This window comes from Talpa occidentalis, unplaced genomic scaffold (assembly GCF_014898055.3).
Source record: "Talpa occidentalis isolate TD23 unplaced genomic scaffold, MPIMG_talOcc4v2.1 talOcc4.8, whole genome shotgun sequence".
NCBI classification, from domain to species: Eukaryota; Metazoa; Chordata; class Mammalia; order Eulipotyphla; family Talpidae; genus Talpa; species Talpa occidentalis.
The window spans coordinates 111816421-111836792 of NW_023605194.1; the positions used below are offsets into that span (position 1 = coordinate 111816421).

At 42.1% G+C, this 20372-nt stretch overlaps 1 protein-coding gene across 8 annotated transcripts in view; it reads left to right on the plus strand.

The window, feature by feature from the left end:
• Positions 1 to 20372, plus strand: part of INPP4B (inositol polyphosphate-4-phosphatase type II B) — a 543252-nt gene that overhangs the window by 349568 nt on the left and 173312 nt on the right. For 6 of the 8 annotated variants that reach the window (XM_054690015.1, XM_054690016.1, XM_054690014.1 and 3 more), the window contains 2 exons: positions 4251 to 4301; positions 9365 to 9444. In XM_054690015.1, the coding sequence (XP_054545990.1) occupies positions 4251 to 4301; positions 9365 to 9444 (131 nt within the window). Of the gene's footprint in view, positions 1 to 4250; positions 4302 to 8945; positions 9022 to 9364; positions 9445 to 20372 lie in introns of those variants that run through there. The other 2 variants (XM_037496395.2, XM_037496393.2) reach the window with 2 other exon arrangements.

The window sequence follows — 20372 nt, forward strand, 5'->3', positions numbered from 1 at the left end:
ATAAAATATTCATTTGCATAGGTGGTTTTTCCAGTTAGCTCTGAGATTCACTGGATTTCTAATATTCTGTGATCTATATCACTTAAGTTTTTACATGGATCATTTTCTCAGCCCCAAACAAAATTAAACAATTGGGAAATCAATATCTAAGCATGGCAAGAAATAACTTGTCTTCTTAATGTCTGAGATTGCCAGTGTTTATAATAGTGACTGAGTCATAATAAGTAGTCACTACATATGTATTGTCATTAAAATAGTGAGTTAGAATTTAACATTAGCTATTTTGCTTTATTTATAGTCATAAACTAAATAAAAAATTTCATTAAAAACACATGGGAGGTCTGAGTCAGGCTGACAGCTGAAACACATGTGAACGTATATTCAAGTGCCTTAGCAACACGGGAGTTTGTTTCTTGATTATTAGGGTAGGCAGGATTCCAAGACAGTGCCTGAGATCCCCACCCAAAGTAGTGTATGATCTGCATAACCCCTGGAACTAATATTTGGTCTTGACGGTTGATTACGTGATGATACATGGCACATTCGTCATAAAAACAGAGATTATCTGGGTAGATCTTACCTAATTAGATAAGCCTTTCAAAAAGACCAGAACTCAGAGAAAGATCTTTAGTACAGGAAGAATTTGATGCGAATAAAATGGCTAGTTGCTGGATTTGAAGATGGAGGAGCCACATGACAAACTATGAAAGTCATCAAGAAAATGGAGACATCCGTCTGGACCTGTAAGAAACCGAATTCCGCTAACAGCCTGCTGACGCTGGGAGCTCCTGGCCAAGCCCCCGCTGAGGACGCAGCCAACTTGCTCTCTGTCCTGCAAGTCTGGAGTGGAGAACTGAGCCACACTGGGCTGGACTTCCGGCCTGCAGACCGTCCACTGATGAAGGGAAGTTGTTTTAAATAACCGAATCTGCGATAGTTTGTTGCACAGCAGTAGAAAACAAGTCATTTAACAGCTTCAACTGGCCACAGTGGTTGCGGGTGGCTTCTTCTCATCGGTCTATTTCTGGAACCCAGGTTCAGCTCTGCAGTCACCTATGGGCTGAACTCCTGGGAAGGAGGACGTGACAGTGGACGAGGCATACTCTACCTGCTTCTGAAAAGGCCGGCTTGGAGGCAGCAAACATCACTTACACGTACGCTTTGTGGGGAGGTCTAGTTCCCCAGCTATAGCTCAGTTCAAGGCATCATATAATCCTGAGCGGCTTCCTGCTGGAAAACTCTCATTGTGGAGGGGGCTAAACATTTCTTTTCTGTCAGGTTTTCATGTATTTGAATATTAAGGCAGCTATGTGTCCTCCCTGCTATTGCAATAACGAGCAGTCGTTATATTGCATATTCTAATTTAGATATAGACAAGAATTAGAGCAACTTTTTTTTTTATGAAAAAGAAGGAATGTGTTTCAATGACACATTTATCATCAGAGACCTTACTAGGTATGACAACAGTATAGGAAGAGAATCAGGTCTCCCACCCAGAGGGTGTTCCTCTGGGAATAACTAAGTCCTCCTCTCCAATAAGTCCCTCCCTCCACCTTCTCCTGGGATGGTGCAAGGAAAGATTGCTCCCTTATCACTTACCAATGAAGAGATGAACCGGCATGGATACCCTGTGCACAGAGCCAAGGCAGCATGACCTTGACCTTCCCCGGACCTGAGCACCCAGCAATATCCGAGTGATTCTTAGCTATTCACCTATGCAAAACTCAGCTATCCTCACCCTCCCACCCCAAGACAACAGCCTGCTCTCATAACAAGCTTAACTAGCTTGAGAGTCTCTCTCTGCGTGTGTGAGCATTGGAGGCCATGTTCAGCCACTGCAGCGGTGGCCCAAACAACCCGTGCCTTGGGAACAGCTAAGGTGTGTGAATTGGCCTCTAGGATTTGATGCAAGCGTGAGCATCACTCACTACCTGGTTTTATTTTCCAAGTTGAATTTAGTACATACAGTTTTGAACTTAGGAAGTTGTTAGAGAAGGAAATGAATTTTTTTTACATGAACCTTAAGAAATATTCAACAGGGAATATATAATCTTCTCCATGATGACTCCTATTTATTGATCTGCCTTGCTTTATTTGATATCATAAATGTCTAGACAAATGGAAGTTATGAGAACTATAAATGCATAGTCAGGCAGACTCTTATATTCCAGGAAGGGGCAGGGAGGGGTCGGGTGAAGAAAAACAGGGAGATGAACTGCTAAAAAGACCAAAAAAGGGATCCTGAATTCCCAAGGAAGGCCAGTGAGTCTCAGGAGGACTGACATTGCTGATGAACTGGAATGTTCCAAATGTCTCAGTGACAGCTCCTGTTTCATCCTTCCTTCATCAAAAGATCTCCTCTAGATATGTCTGAGGCTCTATTATTTTTCAGGGACCTTGGTCTCGCTTCCTCCCTAACTTCTTCCTCCTTCCATCTCCTTCCTGCCCCTCTCCCCACCCCCTCCTGATCTCTTCTCTCCCTCCCTTGCTTTCTCTCACATGTCTTTCCTACTTCTCTCTCCGGGTTAAGCACTGAAGTGCTGAAAATATATGGTCCAGCAGCCTGTGGTATCCGTTGTTAACTCTGTGTTAAATAAGCTGACAAAATGCAGAAGGTAACTGGCCTTGAGAGGTGTTCTCTGGGTGGCTCAAGGCAGATTTGGGTGATTCGAGGGCCTCCGATCATGTCACTCTTCTCTGAATTCTTATTGCCTGAAAATTGGGTAAAGCCCAGACTCCACAGCATGGCAGACAGACAGCCATCTACTGCAGATGGCCCAGCCCGTCTCCCCACACAGTCAAATTCTCACCACTTTCCTCGAGGTCCCCATGTTCCGGCTTCACCATCATGTTCACCCTTTCCCAAACACGACTGGGCCTTTTCAACTCCATGATGCGTGCTTGGTGCATAACACCTGGGTGCCTTGTCACACTCTTTCTTTCTTAAAACTCCTATTCATCCTTCAAGACCCAAACTACCTCATCTGTGAAGCTTCTTCAGATACCCACAAGCTGAAGTGATGGCTCCTCACTCTGAATGACTTACAGGATAACATCCATATTTGCACTAGTGCACGTATTACCCGTGCTGGATGGTTCATACTCTGTCCTACCCTGGACTCTGAAGGCTCAGAGAGAAGGAATGGGAACTTACTCCCTGGTCACCTAGTTTGCATCCACTGTGACGAGGAATATTTCTTATGTAAGATGGGCCTCGCTGACAAGTTCCCTGCATATTGTGACATCAGCACTATTGACCTTGAATATGAAAGTTTAGAACTACATATGTACTGATTTAGACAAATGCTTCTTAGGAAAATTTGACTTTATAAAATTTAAAGTTGGTCTACAAAAGTTTGTTGTTCGGTTTCTCTAAATTAGGAGCTCTGGTAGTGATTGCAACATACCTCAGCTTAGTAAAACATGACATATATGTACGTTTCAAAATAATTTTATTACATAAAATGACATTATTCTCTCTCTCCTTCAGACACACACACGCACACACACACACACACTGGATATGCCAAACTAATCTATGAATATCTTAAAATTTTGTCATAAACTTTAGGCTTTTCCTTTCTCTAGTTTATTCATATCAATACCTGGAGGCAGGGGGATCACCAATATTTTGCAAAGGCTCCCAGGTAATTCTGGTGTGGAGCCAGGACTGAGGCGTGCTATGTGCTAAGATGTAGGTGTCTTTGCTGTCGGAAGTGTTGACTCTTACCAGAATGCTGTTCATACACAGGAAAGTGTCCCCGGGTAACTGAGTATGTCACCCTATTGCCACTCCCTCAACTGCGAGTTACGTTTCCTGTGAATCCAGGTGTAGAGAGTGGCCTCTGACCGGCAGTCAGGCTGCTCCAGTGGGAGGGGTTTTCTACAGGGAGTGAAGGTTTGAGGCACCTTTCGAGAACACTTTTTACTGAGCACACACGGGGTGACTCCTCTTTCTTTTGAATGTTGCCTGGAGATCGCTTTTTGAGATGGAAGGTCTGTACCTACAGGGCATTTACGTCTGCATTTGACCAGGGGTGATGGTGGGAGCCCAGGCGGCTCTGTGTACTTAGGAAAGTGGGACAATAAAAGGACAGCTCGTTGTGCTGCCCGGATGTTGCGCTGTCAGTAATGATTAACCATGGAGTGGGAAGGTGTGCCGGGTGGAGGCTGAAGGCCAGCAGGTGTGGGAGCTTCAGCTCTGCTTTCTACTCCAGAGTCACACAGGACATGTGTGTTTTTCTTTCTAGGTTCGAACCAGTGTCCTACCTGAGCATAAGGATCCCCCATCAGAGGTTGGGGTAAGTGTCTATGTTTCCGAAAGGCACACATACGGCGTCTCTGAGGAAAGGCTCTGTCATGTGTAGGGTGCTGGAGAGCCGTCTCATGACGTCAACTTGGGCACTTCAGAAGCTTCTGAAACTTGTACCACAGTTCCTGTGTGTAGTTTTATGAGAACGGGTCCAAATATTGGTGATACGTTCATTTTAGCTGCAAGTCGGCATTCAGAAACAGAAATAGAAATAGAGTGTGTGCCATAAATGCAGGCCTCAGGTATGACTTTCAATGTGCTAGTCACCCATGCTTTAAAAAACATAAAAAGAAACATATGAAATTAGCTTTAATATTTTATTTCACCCAACATATGCAGAGTGTTATCATTCAAAAGGATTCAGTAAATTATGGATGATATACTTCATGCTCCTTTTTTTCATGCCACCTGATAAATCCAGTGTGTATATTATTTACACTTGGAGGACATCTCAGTTCAGCGCTAAAGCTGGTGTTAAAGCAAAGCTCTAGAAAGTACGTGGAAAAACTGGCAAGCCACATGAAAACCAAATATAAAAGAAGTCTGTGCTTTGAGCACAGGCCTTGTGAGATGGCCGTAGGTGAGGGCGCTCTGGCAGGCTCAGGCATGTGGAGGGTGCACCCTGGAGCTCCTGGTGAGCGCTGCTTGGCCAGGGGACCGTTGAGGACCTGCTGCAGGGAGCTGCGTGCTCGGCTGAACAGTCCGATGGCGCCGGCTTGCGCAGACTTCCTGCAGGTGCTGTCAGGATGCGCTGTCCATGCCCCAGAGATAGAGACAGGGGCCCCGCTTTTTTTCACCCTTCTTGATAGCATTCTCCAGCCAGGTGAGGGGGTGAGCTCATGCATCAAGCAAGTGATCTCTGCTCTGGGTGATCGGACAGGATGAGAACTGTGAGTGTTGCTATCAGCAGCTGTTGTCAGGAGCTGGTAAGACTGGTCAGAGGTACATGTTGACAGGCAAAGAGAGCCTGTACGGGAACAGGAGGGGCCACCTGTCCTGGAATCAAGGCGTAGTGTGATGGGGAGGCAAGAACTTGGGACTGAGAGGCAAGAACCTGGGTTCTAACTTGACCTTCTGCATGTTAATGAGTTCCAGGACTGTATGTCAGCCCAGCCACTTCATCTGCAGACTGGCAATGCTTTCACAAGCCTTAATGTCAGTCCGGCCACTTCATCTGCAGACGGGCGATGCCTTCACAAGCCTTAACATTCGCCAGGTAGACATTTTGGGGGCCTGAGAAACATTCACATCATCTAATATAAATTGGAGCTATAAAGGATCATAGGATCAGTAATAATAACACCACAGGACTACACAACCTTCATTTTATTTTTCACTTTTCAACTAGAATATCTTCTATAGTTCTCAAGAATCTAATTTTTATTTTTAAACATATTAATCATTTCTTTTTAAATAGGACTTCCCATAGGTTATTCATTTTTATTTAATATTCTGTCCTTTCCATAAAGTATTTAAGGCAGACTTGCAATACTTAATTTTTTTCTTTTAATAAATGTTATTTATTTATTTTTGACGTAGCTTTGGTTTCCAGCACTGTCTATGATTCAGAGGAATAGGTTCACTGGATTTAGCATGCTTTTAAGTCATCTAACTGCTGGGTATATTATGTTAATCACTATGCAAGCTAATATTTGTAGAGTATTTCCTATTTTCTCAATGTACTAAGTGCTTTGCCTTTAATTCTCACAATGAGTGTGAGAAAGTGCGGCTATCATATCCAGCTCTTTCATACACACACGAACGACCATCCTCAGCACTGGACTGTGTGGTCCAAGATCACAGAGGAGCTGGGGAGCAAGGCCAGGCGATGTCTGGGGAGCTGGGAGAAGCGATGGACTCGCTCACATCTCAATTTGGGGGCAGAATAACTGATTCAGGACTGGACTTCGACCTCAGAGTTCCAACTCTAATGAGGCTTTACATTGTTTTACTTGTCCTTTTCAGTTTCCTCTTGATAAACGCAATGCTATTTCAATAAAAATTAACAATCAATCAATAAATCTTTAAGAAGAAAATTTTAGAAACAGCAGCAGAGAGATGAAAGCCATGGTGGCTTGAGTTATCTTTGAAATATAGAACTTAAAAGAAGGAAGGCTCTTAACTTCTGTGATTTTGATGACAGTGACAGCAAAGATAATTGTAGTTAAGTTAGTCTTTTACATCCAGTTTCCCTCCATGGGAATTCAGAAATAGAAAAGACTTCTCCCCCTCTAATTCATTCTCTCACCAGTATTTCCTAAATGACGTTTTCCAACTTTGACGCTGGAAAGAGAGCACTTAATTGTATCATGGTGAAGCAAATACATGAAAACCCCTTAGAAACTAAGTGTACAGGCAAGTCCACTGTTGCTCGTGTGACATCAGTTTGAAATTGAAGACTTCCAGGATGCATTTTATGCAGCATCACCGTCCCACTGTAAAGTTATTTTTGGAACAAATAAGATAATATTTCTACTTCAAGGAGACCTTGTCTGCTTTGGGGAATTTTCTTCATGTAACGTGGAGATGCCATTACACAAGTTGTTTCACAGATTGCATGAAACTCATCCTTTGAGACAGCACGTGGCTGACAGTTGTGATGGAAAAGAGGGGCTGTGAGCGCTGTGCTTGGTGCAGGGCTGTGTGCCAGGCCTGGCTGGAGGCTGGCGAACCAGGTCCGGGCTGGCCGGGACAGGCGCGCCTCTCGGTGTCTGGAGGTCACAGAATCTGCGCAGCTGTGCTTCGCGGTGCCTGGAGCGTGTGTCTGAAAATAGCCCCCCCCCCCCACCTGCCTCTCTGCTGCCTTCCAGTCCGAAGCATTTGCTGCTTTTATTGCCAAAAGGACCACAATAACATTCACCGCACGTGTAGTTTGTCTTAATAGTTCTAAAGCCATCCATACCTTCAACATACCAAAAGGCAAAGAGAAAATGACTTGAAATTGGGGTCAGCATGAAATGTCTGATTGATTGTTCTTTGAGGATAACGAGAGAGGGGGTGGGAATGTAAATAAAAAAACCCTAATTACCAATGAAAGGGGAGTGAGCTATCTGTTTAACACAAAAAAGTGCTAAATGAAGTTCACCACAGAATACAATCTGTACACCAACAATTTCACTTTTTGATATTCGGTATATTTTCATTGAGAGAATTGACTTACAACACTGTATATGATTTAGGATTATAGCACCCCGCCTCTTCACACCACAGCCACCACCAAGACACTCATGGTCCTCACCCTACATTTCAGTGATTTTTCTATAGCTTATAAATATCTGCAGAAAGAACAATTCTCTTTGTCTAATAGAATACTTTCTTAAAAGTTAGCATGTAGTACATCCATTCGTATATTGTCAGCAATAGTTGTCACACGTCTTCTCTGTACTAGGCAGTGGGGGGTTATCAGAAAACAAGATAAAGCTCCCATGGAGCATCACATCTCAAGGCGGGGGGCAAAGTGAGTAATGAAACAGCCCATATGTCAGATGTTGAAAAGGGCCTGCAGGGGACAAGACAGAGGAGGAGGCAGAGAATGGCCGGAGGCACCTGTGGTGTATCCTTGTGCCAGAGGTGTCCTGGTGGGTCTCACTACAAGAGGATGTGAATGCTTCTGTGCAGCTGAACCTCTCCGAGGTTCCCTCTGCTGTGTGCTGGAACGTCACCCAGCATTTCTGTATGTTTTTTTGTAGAGGTCTCAGATTTCCTTTTCTGCCTCGAGACACCACCATTTCATCAGCACTTGTTCCCCTAATCGTCTCTATGCACGGGACGTTCTTCCCCAATAATCCAGGTCATATTCCTCTGGCTTTGGTGACCTGGTGTCTAAACCAGCTCTTTGAGTTTTGAGTTTAATGAATTAGGTGTATCATTACTGACATCCAGGCATGTCCAACTTTAGAACTGAGTCGTACTTCAAATGTTTGCCTCTAAGCTTTTTGAACCAGCTCTTCGAAGTTAGAGCTTTGGAAAAAAATAAAAAGTCTGATCTGAAGCTTTTCTATGCTCAGCCATCGCTCAGTGTACACACTGCCTTTTATGTGGGAAATACCTGAGTGCTTTCTTCTGAAAAGACCCAGTTGGCCTCAGATGCCTTAGGTGCAGCCCTTATTCTAGTGCAACAGACCTATGAAGAGAGAATAGGGATGTGTTGTCAGCTACTTGAAGAGTATTCTAGTGTAGTAGGCAGCAGTGGCGGGAAAAATAATATGGGTTTGATATTCTCATGTTTACTTCTTGACCTTGAAGAGAGAATGACAAAGCCTATTTATGGACTATCATAATATTGTGATTTTTCAATCAGAAGCAGTCAGGAATATTAAAAAGAGATGCAAGATTTTTATCCTGGAAAAGAAAAACCAATTTAGTTTTAGTCTTTGCATTATGAGTCAAAGAGTATAGAAAGTAGATATTCTTAGATAGTCAACAACCAGTATGACAGGTTAAAAAAAGCAATTTAAGAAATGTAACTGAGTACCATTCGCTTTTGTATTTGTTAAAATGAAATTGTCCCGTGCTAGTATAGAAATAACAAAGGAAGCAAATGCTTTTAAACATTGCTGTGATGGGGGAGAAATATAGCATTTCTATTTATAACTTGTACAGAGTCCCACATAAAAATAGCTCGAACTAACAGATTTGCTCATATCTGGAATACAAAGTTGTTGCTGCTTGTATCTTCAGGAATTCTAATAAGAACAACCACGGCATTGGTAAATATTGAAAGTTTATCATCTTTTCTTTTACCCTAGTTATCTTATGGGGGAAAAAAATTACTTCCTGGATAAGTCCTGGCTTCTCTGTCACTCGTTTTGTTATTTTCCCAGCTAGTGGTTTCTGGTTTTGAATGAAAAAGATACATTTGCTCCTTTCCACTTCACCCCATGAGGTGGACATATTGCTGGTAACTGTATCCCTGTCAATGAAATATTTGTCAGGCTAAGAGACTTACCCTTTCATTCTTCTAAAGACTAATTTTGTGTGATTTGGTGTGACAGCGAAAATATTAAGGACCTCAGATGTTAATGAAAATCCTTCTTTCTCTCTGATTTCCAGCGAAGCTTCCTGGGCTATGCCAGCTTCAAAGTGGGGGAGTTACTGAAGCCAAAGGAGCAGTTGCTGACCCTGAGCCTCAGGTGGGTCTCTGCCACAGACGGGCTGGTAAAGTTGGTAGCCCATGACATTTATTTATGACCGGCTGGGGCTGAAAGTCAAAATTCTTTCAGATGTTCAGATGTCAACTCTCAAATGACTCATGTTCTCCACAGCAACAAGTCACTGTAAATTATTCAAGTTGCTCTCCAAGTGCATGTCTCAGATTTAAAAGATTATCAGCCCTTGTAAAGAAAAGCAAATACCACATTGTCATTAAAGTTATGAAAGTCTTTGAAAGGGAGAAAGTAAATGGAAATGATGAGCATGTTATTAAGTAGTTTTTCTGGTACTTACCAAAATGTTACCTTTTTAATCAAGGAAGTTTCCAAGTAAGTTTGAAATGCTTGTAAGAGGCAACATAGCTGATCTATGGTCATAGAGTGGAAGCTAAGCTGATTATTCTATTTTTTTTTAGCTTCTTTTTTTGCTGTTGTAAGTTAAAACAGGCTTATATTAAAAGATAGAATAGTTTTGAATATGGATGAAATTTGTTTGGCTATAGAGTAGCATAATAATCTTTAGGAGGTTGGATAGTGTTTTAATACTAAGAAAGGTGTGAAATAGAATTAATATTTCTTTTTAATTTCGTAATAAATTTAAAACTATAGTGTGCTGTTTTCTAGTTGATTAGCAATTTTCATAATTATATACACATAGAGAATACTGCCTTACAATGTATGTATAATGTACAGGAATATATAAAGTGCAATATTTGATCTTAGCCAGAAAAATGGTATAGAAAACTATTCGTAAATCTTAAGACGCTCTTCTGTCCATGAAACACAGAGACCACTCTCAGGGAAGAGAAAAATATTTGGGCTAATTGCGCTGTCACCCCCTCTCCAGGACCCGCTGGAAACCAGCAATTTATTTCAGTGACGATGCCATGGCTTCTATTGGAATCTGTAGCGCCTGGTGTCTCTTTTCTGATTTTTCCTCATTCTTAACTGCTTTCCGTTTTAACACAACAGATAGTACAGCAAAATTTAAAGGGATTCATATTCATGCAGGAAAAATAAATACTGGTGGGTTCTAATGATGACTTACCTTCTCTTTGACTTCCTTTTGGCTTTGTCTCTTAAACATGTTTGTTTTTGTTGTTGTTGTTGTATTTTATTTGGGAAGACATTGAAAAATCTTTAAGGTTTTGTGATGAGTCCCAATGAGTTTTGCCGGATTACTTTCAGCTGCAGCTAAGAAGCTGGGATAGTAATGTCTCTGATCCCCTAGAAAATTACTATTACCCACCTAGCATGGTGGTTATGGCTGTCCACAGTGGCCCCAGATCCTTGATATGAGATGCCAAGCCTTTAACCCACGGAGAACCACTAGCAGGCTGCATGTTTTCTAGATAAGATGCCTAGCACTTTATTCCGCGTCTTTCGGACTCGCAGGCGGCAGTGCTGATTGTATCATAACCGTCATTAGCGTCAGCAACACACAGTACAACACGGAGATTCTGGCTTTGATAGAGGAATCTTCAGAGGACCAGGAGTTCTTAGTGAAACAAAAATTAGTGAACACCTGTAGTACCTTCCACGGTGGAGAGGACAAGAGGGACCTGGCTAGAGCTCCACCCTTGGAAGAATTGTGGAAATTTCAGGTTTAGACGAAATTAAGACAAATTTCCATTTTTTAATTTTTTGTGTTGGGGGTACTTTGGTTTACAGCCATGTCTGTGTTTTAGGCGTTCAGGTTCACACCTCTTCAAACGTCTGTGACCACAACACACCCCCCACCTCCACACCCATGACTCCCCGCCACCGCCATGCGATCCCCCACCCTTTTCCTGCTCAGCATCCCTCTTGAAACCAGCATTCTGCAGTCACAGCCCAAGGGTTTGTTCTGATTTGGTTCCACCTATTCTTTTGCTTTTCTTCTTTATGTGCCACATATGAGTGAAATCATCTGGTGTTTGTCTTTCTCCTTTTGACTTATTTTGCTTCGGATAATCCCCTCCAGTTCCATCCATGTTACTGCAAATGGCGAAGTTTCATCTTATTTTATAGCTGAGTAGTATTCCCCTATTTGAATCTTCCTCATGTGTATCTGCTTCTCTGCCGTTGGGCACCTACGTTGTTTTCTTAGTTTGGCTATTGCCAACAGAGCTGCCCTGAACTTAGAGGAGCATTTGCCTTTTCAGATGAATGCTTTGTATTCTTCAGATAGATCCTAGGTGTGAACTTGCTGGATCAAGTGGTAGATCTGTTTTTCATCTTATGAGAAACCTCTACAACATTTCCCGTGGAGGCTGGGCTTGTCCACATTCCCACCAGCAGTGCATGAGGGTTCCATTTCTTCACACCCTCATCACCACTTGTCTCTCTTTCATTTTTAACTTTAGTACCATGGATCCTACTCATTTGCTTTCAATTTTATTTATTTTTTAAAAATTCATTTGTATTTATTTATGCATACAAGAACTGGGGTACAGGCCAGAGGTGTGGGGGTGAGAGGATTCACCAGAGACAGTGGGGAGCAGAATAAGCTGATCTACTGAAATACACTGCTGAGGGGCGCAGCGGGGAGAAAGGAAAGGCCTGCTGCACCTTATGGGTCAGCTCCCTGGCCGAGGATCCAACTCATGCTGCAGTGGCTTCCGATACCTTGATAGCACTGAGACTTTAACCCCAGTGCCACCAGGGAGGCCCCTGATTTCAATTTTATGAAAGGAAAACAAGTTCAACAACAAAGAATTGCATTTTAAAAATAAAAAATTCTGGAATTGTATTTTCTTTTTCTGTTCTCTCGCTCATGGCCATGTATTACACGTTCCCGATGTCCACACTATATGGAGCCATACTAGCATTCTTGTAAAGAGAATTATAACAGGCATGAGAGACACTGAATCATATAATTTAAAAGTTAATAAAATTCATTAAATATTTACTAATGTGTTCTTCATGTCCTAATAATTATATTAGATGTGTTTTATCTTTGACCTTTATCAAAGTAGGCTGTGGTATTATGATTTTCACATGTTGTCAGTCACGGAACTGAGATGTAGAAAGTGGTTAAGTAATTTGTACTAAGTCACAAGGCTCCTAAGTGGGAAAAACCGAGACAGGAGGCCACATATTTCTGACTGCAAAGCCTGTGCTCTTAATGACCCTCTTCTTTGATGAAGAAAAAAAAAATCTAGTTAAAACATGTGACAGGTCCAGGACCGCTAGTTCACGGTTCCACCTGTGGCTTTCACAACAATGCCTTGCTTCCAAGAGGTGAGTGAGGACAGAGTATGTTAACACCCCAGGGAGAAGCCAGGAGGACTAGCCACGTGGGTGGAAAGAGGAAACCAGCCTGTAGTCTAGGGGGAATTGAGGACTCAGGGAAACCTCCAGAATCTATTTTCACTCCCGATCCATGACACTCACAGGCCTGGAGCCGGGTTGACTGCCTGGGCACCTGCCAGTCATTGCTCTGCCAGCCCCACGGGAACATCTCAGGCCACGCCAGCAGGAACATCACAACTGCCTACCTCTCCTAACGGACCGGAAACATTAGGTCTGTGTCTGAGATGGTGCCAGCGCTTGTGGTAAATGACGATGCTCTTCAGTCAAACAACCACAAAGGCAGAAAAAAGGACAGGATTCCTAGGCTCTTCTCTCCTAGGAAACCCTTCTTGGGAGAATTGAGGCAGGTGGATGTGTTTCAACCTTGTCTGAGCTTTGTTGCCTGTGTCTCCTGGGCTGGCCTTCTTCCATGCTCATCTATTCCACCGGCAGTTGTGAACAGCTTCTCCTGTGCTAGCCACGGGGAGAGTTGCCTTGGGAAAGTGCTTAAATGGCAGTGGAGTTCATATTTTGCAGTTGACGTGGCTGCTTCTATTAATGAGAAATCTGGCCGTGTGCTATCTGCTAGCAGGCAAGAAGCATGTTGGGTGCTTTCCGTGCATTATCTTATTTAATCTGGGCCCGTTATCCTCACTGTCTCACAGCGTCTTGTCTAAGATCTGCAGCTGCTGATGTTACAAGTAGGATTAGAATCCAGTCTGGCTGGCTCCAGTGCTTGTTCTGCTTTTATTTTCCTGTCTCACAGGAGCCTCTCTCGAGCTAATAGAGTCTTTGCTTCCTTCTCCATTTCATAATCTGTAATTTGGAGAATTTTAGAGGCGTCACTTATTTTTTCTTAATGTGTTAGCTTAAAAGTCAATTATATTTGCCCACAACTTTGTGGAACTACAACCATTATTGGTTGGGTCTGGATTTGTGGGAACTGTGCGCCCTAAGCACGATGGTGTGTTTAAGACACTGACCTGCAGGGGAGGTGAGGGATCGGCTGCGTGAAAAGCCGAACACCTCACTAAGGACTCAGGTTTATGTCAGGGCAGGCAATTCACCTGTTTCAGAAACGCCTGGCTCCTCTGCCCAGCAAGTGCTCTGTTATATCTTGTATGGTCTTCTACTTATAGCCCCCTTCCCCGTGAAGCCAACATTTATATTGTTTTATCATAGTGGATACAACAAAATTTTCCTGAATATTGATGTGAGGGTTTATTCGTAAAAAGGGAATTTATGTTTCCTTTTCATTATTGCCTCTACCACATTTACAGAGGTGCTGTCATGACACATTAGATTCCGACGATCTTAATAGATTTCTGATGTGAGGTTTTGTAATATTCAGGTGTATGGGAGAGGCAACAGAAGAAATAAACTTTAGACTTCTGCTCTTTGTAAATTTCTCTCTTCTGTGTAATTCTATGTGTACATATTCATGCATAGACATATGTCAGTTTGCATGCATGATATGTGTTTGTGCATCTCTATGATTTTAGGAATATTTTGCTTTCTGAGAATCCCTGAATTTTCCATTGTTGTTAAATGTTTATGCTCAAAAAAGGCCCAAATTATGAGATCTCAAAGTTTTTTATTTTTGGTGTGTTGCTTAATTTCATCCCTTTAAACACACCTATATACACTTCAATTTTGTTGTTTCTAAAAGTAAAAGAGCAACAAAAATCCTTAGATATTTTAACTTAATTTCCCAAAGGCACTGTCTTAACTTAAGAGCTGCAAGTAATGCTCCTTAGTATGCTCTACAGCTACACACACGTGGATTCTGAGTGATACAAATGTGAACTTACTAGCACCTGGCGGTCTGGGGGCCCAGGCATGTGCTATAGGGCAGTGGATCAGAATCCACTTGTTCCTGGAATCCTACAAATGTGTGTCCAGTCCCCAGTGCTACCGAGATCTAACCCTAATCAATCTATTGTCATAGATTGACAATAAGAGTTTTAAATGATAAATTTCTTTTTATTTTCAACTGGGGTTCAACTTCCTTAGCATTTCCTTTGTCTACCACTAATCTTTTCCTGAATACAAATAAAGATGATTCTAGTCTACTTACTTTAAGCATCATTTGTAGTCTTTGAAATTGTAAATATCATGAGTAGTTACTTTTATAATGACATCTTTTCTTATTAATATCCACTGGCACTTCAGGAATGATTTTAAAAATTACATCCAAGTATCTTAGTAAAGCACGTATATTTTAATGTATTTTATTCTCTTTCAAAGTCTTCCAGTTTAATTTTTTAGGTAGCAGAAGTTAGGGTTAAGGCCGAAAGTCCTGATGGTTTCACAACACTAAACACTGATTCTTATGTATGTCCAGAACATCATCTGTATTAAAAAATGGCAATAAGCTGACAATAATGCCTTTCAAGAAAGGCTGCTTTGATAGAGTCTGGCATATTCATGATTAGTTATAAAACAGAAGAGTATTATACCTTATTGAATGGACCAATGGACAAGTTATTAGACCAGGAGAGCATGTAAAGACCTAATTTAACTGGTACTTTTGCACAGACCTTTCCAGAAATGCTCATCAGAAACTCTGATAGCAAAGTCTAAGAACAAACAGTGCATTTTTTTCTTTGGGTGTGAACAAGCAGCAAGTGTGCAAGTCCACAGCCAACGCACACACCTGCTAGATCCCGATGCATGTGGGAGACCTGGTGTCCCTGGAGAGCTTTCTTCACTGTGTTCTTGGATGGTTCACATGACGAGGGCAGGAAGCCCCCGGGATAATCCCTGCTTCTCTCACTGACTGGACCTCATGATCAATGTCTCAAGAGGGAACTTAGGCCATTTGAGGTTTATGATGGTTGAGCATCTCCAATGCTCTTCCTTAATCTCCTGCTCACCTTGTCTGGAAGGTGGTATTACTTCTGTTTTGCTGACGAGTAACTCAAGAAACAGCGAGCAGGTGGGCTTCCCAAGGTCACACAGAGGACACAAGAGGGAGCAGGAGAGCGGGAGAGAAGTGTACTTGGCATCAAGGATTTCCTCGGGAACATACATTTTGTTTAGAGTCTTTGCCCTAAAGATGAGACCCTGGCTCGTTAGCTTCTTTCTGGAGCCCTGTAGTGTCGGGGACTCCCACGCAGGAGGCCACACCCCTTCTCCGTCTCTCCATGGGGCAGTGTTAGAAATGAGCCCCGAATTAATCCCCTTGCCATCATCCCTTGCTTCAACCCCACAAGGGTTGAAGAAGAGCCTCATGCTTTTCACTTTGATCACACTGGGTGGCGGCTCTTTTGTCCACTTTAAATCTTCTCTTATTTTCCTCGTGAGGAAGGAATGTAATGTAGTAGGAGGAGCACCAATCTTTCATACCAGACCTGGGTTCAAGTCCCAGCTCTGCCACCAGCTGGCACCCAGCCTGCTAATAGAAGCAGCAGCAGGGTCCCTTCTGGCGCGCTTCTGGGAATTTAAGGAACCCAGTGAAATCCCATGCCGGCCTGTGTTAGAGAAAAACATTCTTTGCTTCTTGCATCAAAACTTCCTAATTCCCTCAACCATCCCTTCATGTTTCTTTAGTTTGCTTGCTTAGTTTGTTGAAGTTATTTCATAAAATGTGGATTTCACAAGTCCCCACATTGATCAGTGGCAGAGGAGTGATGCAGCCTTTGCTCAGGACCTAGACTTTCATCAACCAAGGAGAAGATGCTTTCCCGAGTCCCGCGTGCTGGCTTCATTCACTCTGGTGTCACATTTGGCTTCTTATCGGGTGGTAGATCCAGCTAGAGGTGTATGAAGTGCAGTTTGCTTGAAGCCAACACCTACCCGTAGAGTTGGGGGAAAAAATAAAATTTGTTTTGACTTAAAACTTTAGTGGTGTAGTACTGAAATCAGGACAGAAATTCATAGATTCCACACAGCATCAATTCCTTTGCGAGTTTTCGGATGCCTTTTATGGCTGAATATATCATACGCTGTGTACAGAAGTAAATTCAAGTGACATTTCTCAGGCTGCAGTGAACATGAAAGAGAAATATGCACCCTACAAGTGGAAACGCTTGTTCCTAAAAGCGGCTGTGCTCTTTTCTGTAACTGTGCTAATATCCTTGTAGGACACGTTGACCCTAAGTTACCAGAAGATGCTAACATGAGCCACTTTACAATAACTGTTCAAATCACATTTATTATAAAGCCAGAGAATGCAGAGAGTAAGACAGCAGAGAAGTAGAAAGAGCACTTGATTTAGAGACACACCTGAGCCCACAGCCTGGCTCTTCTGTCGCCTGGCAGGATGGGAGAGGCTCAGAGTCTCTGTTTTCTTGTCTACGAAAGGGGGGTGACAGGGGAGCACCCCTCACAAAGTTACTGTGATGCCCACAAGAATTACTGATGTGAAGTGTTGACAACAGTGCCGGGTACGTAGTAAGAGCCCAGTAAGCATTAACATAGTTTTTATTATATTTTCTTTCAGTGACTAACTTTTATAGCCTCAGTGTTATTGTTTTTTTTTTCTTTAATTTAGGTAAAGATTAGACACACACACGCACACACACACACGCAGGCCACACACTCTCTGAAATGGCACCTAGTTCAAGGCAGGTGTTGCTCATGTGCATCACGTATTATTAAAATCATGATTATCATGAGTATTATTATTTTGTTTCATTCAACTAGACTGCTTTTCACTTATTATTGAAATGGCTCTGCAGGCATAGAGTGTGCATTTTTTATGTGCCCACACCATCTTCATGAGGCTGCAGGCATGACCATGGAAACCAATTAGCACTTTCATAGTCTCCATTATTGAGAACATGTCCTGTTCCTCACATTGCAAATTAGGGTTTTCAGTCACTGAAGAGACGAGGCCTGCTTAGAGTATACTTCAATAGCTCCTCAATTTGTACAGAAAAGCTGGAATCTTCCCTCTTTTAAAATGCAAATCACGTCAAGTTAATATCTGTACACAAAGACCTACCTGCTTAAGAAGTTTGAGAGCTAATTTAGCTTTGAAGATAATTTGCAGGAATGATTAGGACGCAAGGAATTATATTTGACCTGAAAATATGGTGCTGGATTTTGTGCATATTTACCAAAGTCACTTTCATCATTATCACCCTGTGTTTCTGCTGCTCTGGACACATTTATGTCTTGCCTTTTCCAAATGATGTTTTTTGGAACACTCTCATCCCATCAGATATCATTATATGTTCTTTAAGAGTTTTGTGATCGAAAAAGTTTGAAAATGCTATATTAAAAAAATGTGGAGTGAGCGCCCTAATGGCAGGACTTCTCAGAGCCTTCATTAGCCCGTAAGGCCCTTTGGGGACAGAACTCCTGCTTCTCCCATCGTGTTCCAGGCAGTGTCAGTGACCCCGGCATTTTACACTCACGAGTGACCCATGTGGACGCCAGTCTGTGGAATTCGCATGGAATGTACGAGAAAGGATGGCCGGAGTACACACTGTTTCTTTCATGTTCATTGGCAGGTTGTTTTTAAACTCGGATCACTGGATACGCTATTTCACCATCACCTGATATCTTATCTACCCCAAGCACAACGCCGGTCTTCCCCTTTGAGTTCTGCCTTCAGGTGATTTTCCTTTCATGGTTAAACTAAGCACCATCAGCTACCCTAACTCACTACACTCAAAATCTTAGCATCGTTTTCAAAACATCTCTTCAAAAATTGTTATCTGATGTGCTCTTTTCTTGCTTTAACCTCCGTAGTCCTACCTGCCTACCTCCCTACCCAAGCAAGCACGAGCTGTGTCTGTCTGCAAAACCAAGATAGACGAGATAGTAAGTCTGCTTTTCAGTCTCATCTGTAGCCACACCTATCACCCTGACACCTATCACCACTTCCGCCTCTTTCATCAAGGCTTATGCACACTTGACATTTTCTAAAGGTGCCAGAGTCCACGTATTTCTCCAGAAATCCCTCTTCTCGGGATTTTAAACTCTTTTTAACGTCAGTCAGCAAGAGAACCCAGCAGTGTTATGTGTGTAGATGGGGCTTCTTAGATTTTTCTCCACATTGATGCCTGAAGACTTGCTTTATAAATCTTACCTGTCCAGAAGATCCAGTATGTCTCCACATTTACTCTCCTTAGGAACTGAGCTAACAGTCTCTAGGCAAGTCAGTGAAAAGGTCTGGCTACCACCCCGCCAACGCAGCTTACATTGGCTTCCCAATTTCCTAAGACTAAGGAGCACCTTCCCTCCTCAGGTGCTTGAGTGGGTACCCAAAGAGACAGGTCAGCTCTCATCATTCCCACTTTGGCCAACAGACTGAAGATGCTAGAAGGTCGCCATTTTCAACTGTTTTTCCAGTGGGGTTTTTAGTTTGCTTCCCCATTTACACAATGCAGTTCTACTAAATATAAATATTTTGGTGAATTGTAATGGAGGCACCATCCCCAAGGGGATATAGAAAGCTACCTGCCCTTGGAAGATGTATTCCCTCTAACGCATGCTCTAATCTAGAATAGCCTACCCTGATCCACTAAGTGAAATTCACTGACGTCTGATATTCTGTGGCAATGCAGGCCTGTCTCATAGTGAAACTGCTTGAAAGAAATTGTTTACAGTAAGATTTCAGTGAGAGGAAGAATTGAGTCAGGAAAAGGGTGAAGACTATTAATCATAGAAGGTGAGAAAACATACACAAAACAGAAAACATGTATGGTAAAAGATTTTAAGAAGCAGAAGAGAAAGGTGAAATCAAAGATAGAAAGATGTAGATTAAGAGGGAAGAAAGAATAGGCACGTTTCATTTATTACATTTGGTACCAATATAAACAATCAAACTGGAGACAGTGCTTCAAGGGGTTTGACGGCTTCAGCAAAAGGCCAAGCCTACTGTTTTGGTGCATAGTCCACTGGGTTCCCTAATCGATGGACTTAAACTATTTGAATTGGAGAGAAAATACTAGATCATGCAGTATTCTTTATGATAATGTGTGATACTGATGAGTTTAGTGCATTGTGAGATCGTATTTTCATCTTTTATAAAGAATAAGTTTTTAAAATTAGCAAATCATCAAATGCAAGTTTGATTGAATGTAACCTAAGTATTGCTGGGTCTATGTTATATTATTCCAAGCAAACGAAATCACCAAATCCACTTGTAGGTACATGTTGTAGCTTACTTCTTTCTGATGTTCACACATGTAAATTGGAAAGTAAACAAACACATTCCTTCAGAACTTACGATAAAAATTGATTGATCTTAAAAATTTTTAGGTGCCATAAAAAAAAATCCTGGTCTCATCCTCATCCATCCATCCAAGACCATGAATTTTATTTCATTTTATGTTTATCTCCCCACACTTTTCTCTGATGCAGTCTCTCCAGTTCAAAGCATAGTTTTAAAAGTTTCAATCTTAAACTTGGAAATGATCTGTAGTGGGGATTATTTTTCTCTTATCTAGAATCAAATTGAAGATTTTCCAGGGGCTTACACAGTAAATAGGAGAGACAGTCTCCAAAGTTTCTTGGTTTTGTTTGTTTGTTGGGCAAACTGCCAACTAACACTAACTTTCCTAGCTATCGAGGCTTACCGCTAGTCCCAATAAAAATGAATTGCTTCTATGACCAAGTGATAGAGCCTTTAAACTCTTTAAGGATAGACCTATGATTGCAACAGTGAAGGAATCTGAGTTCCA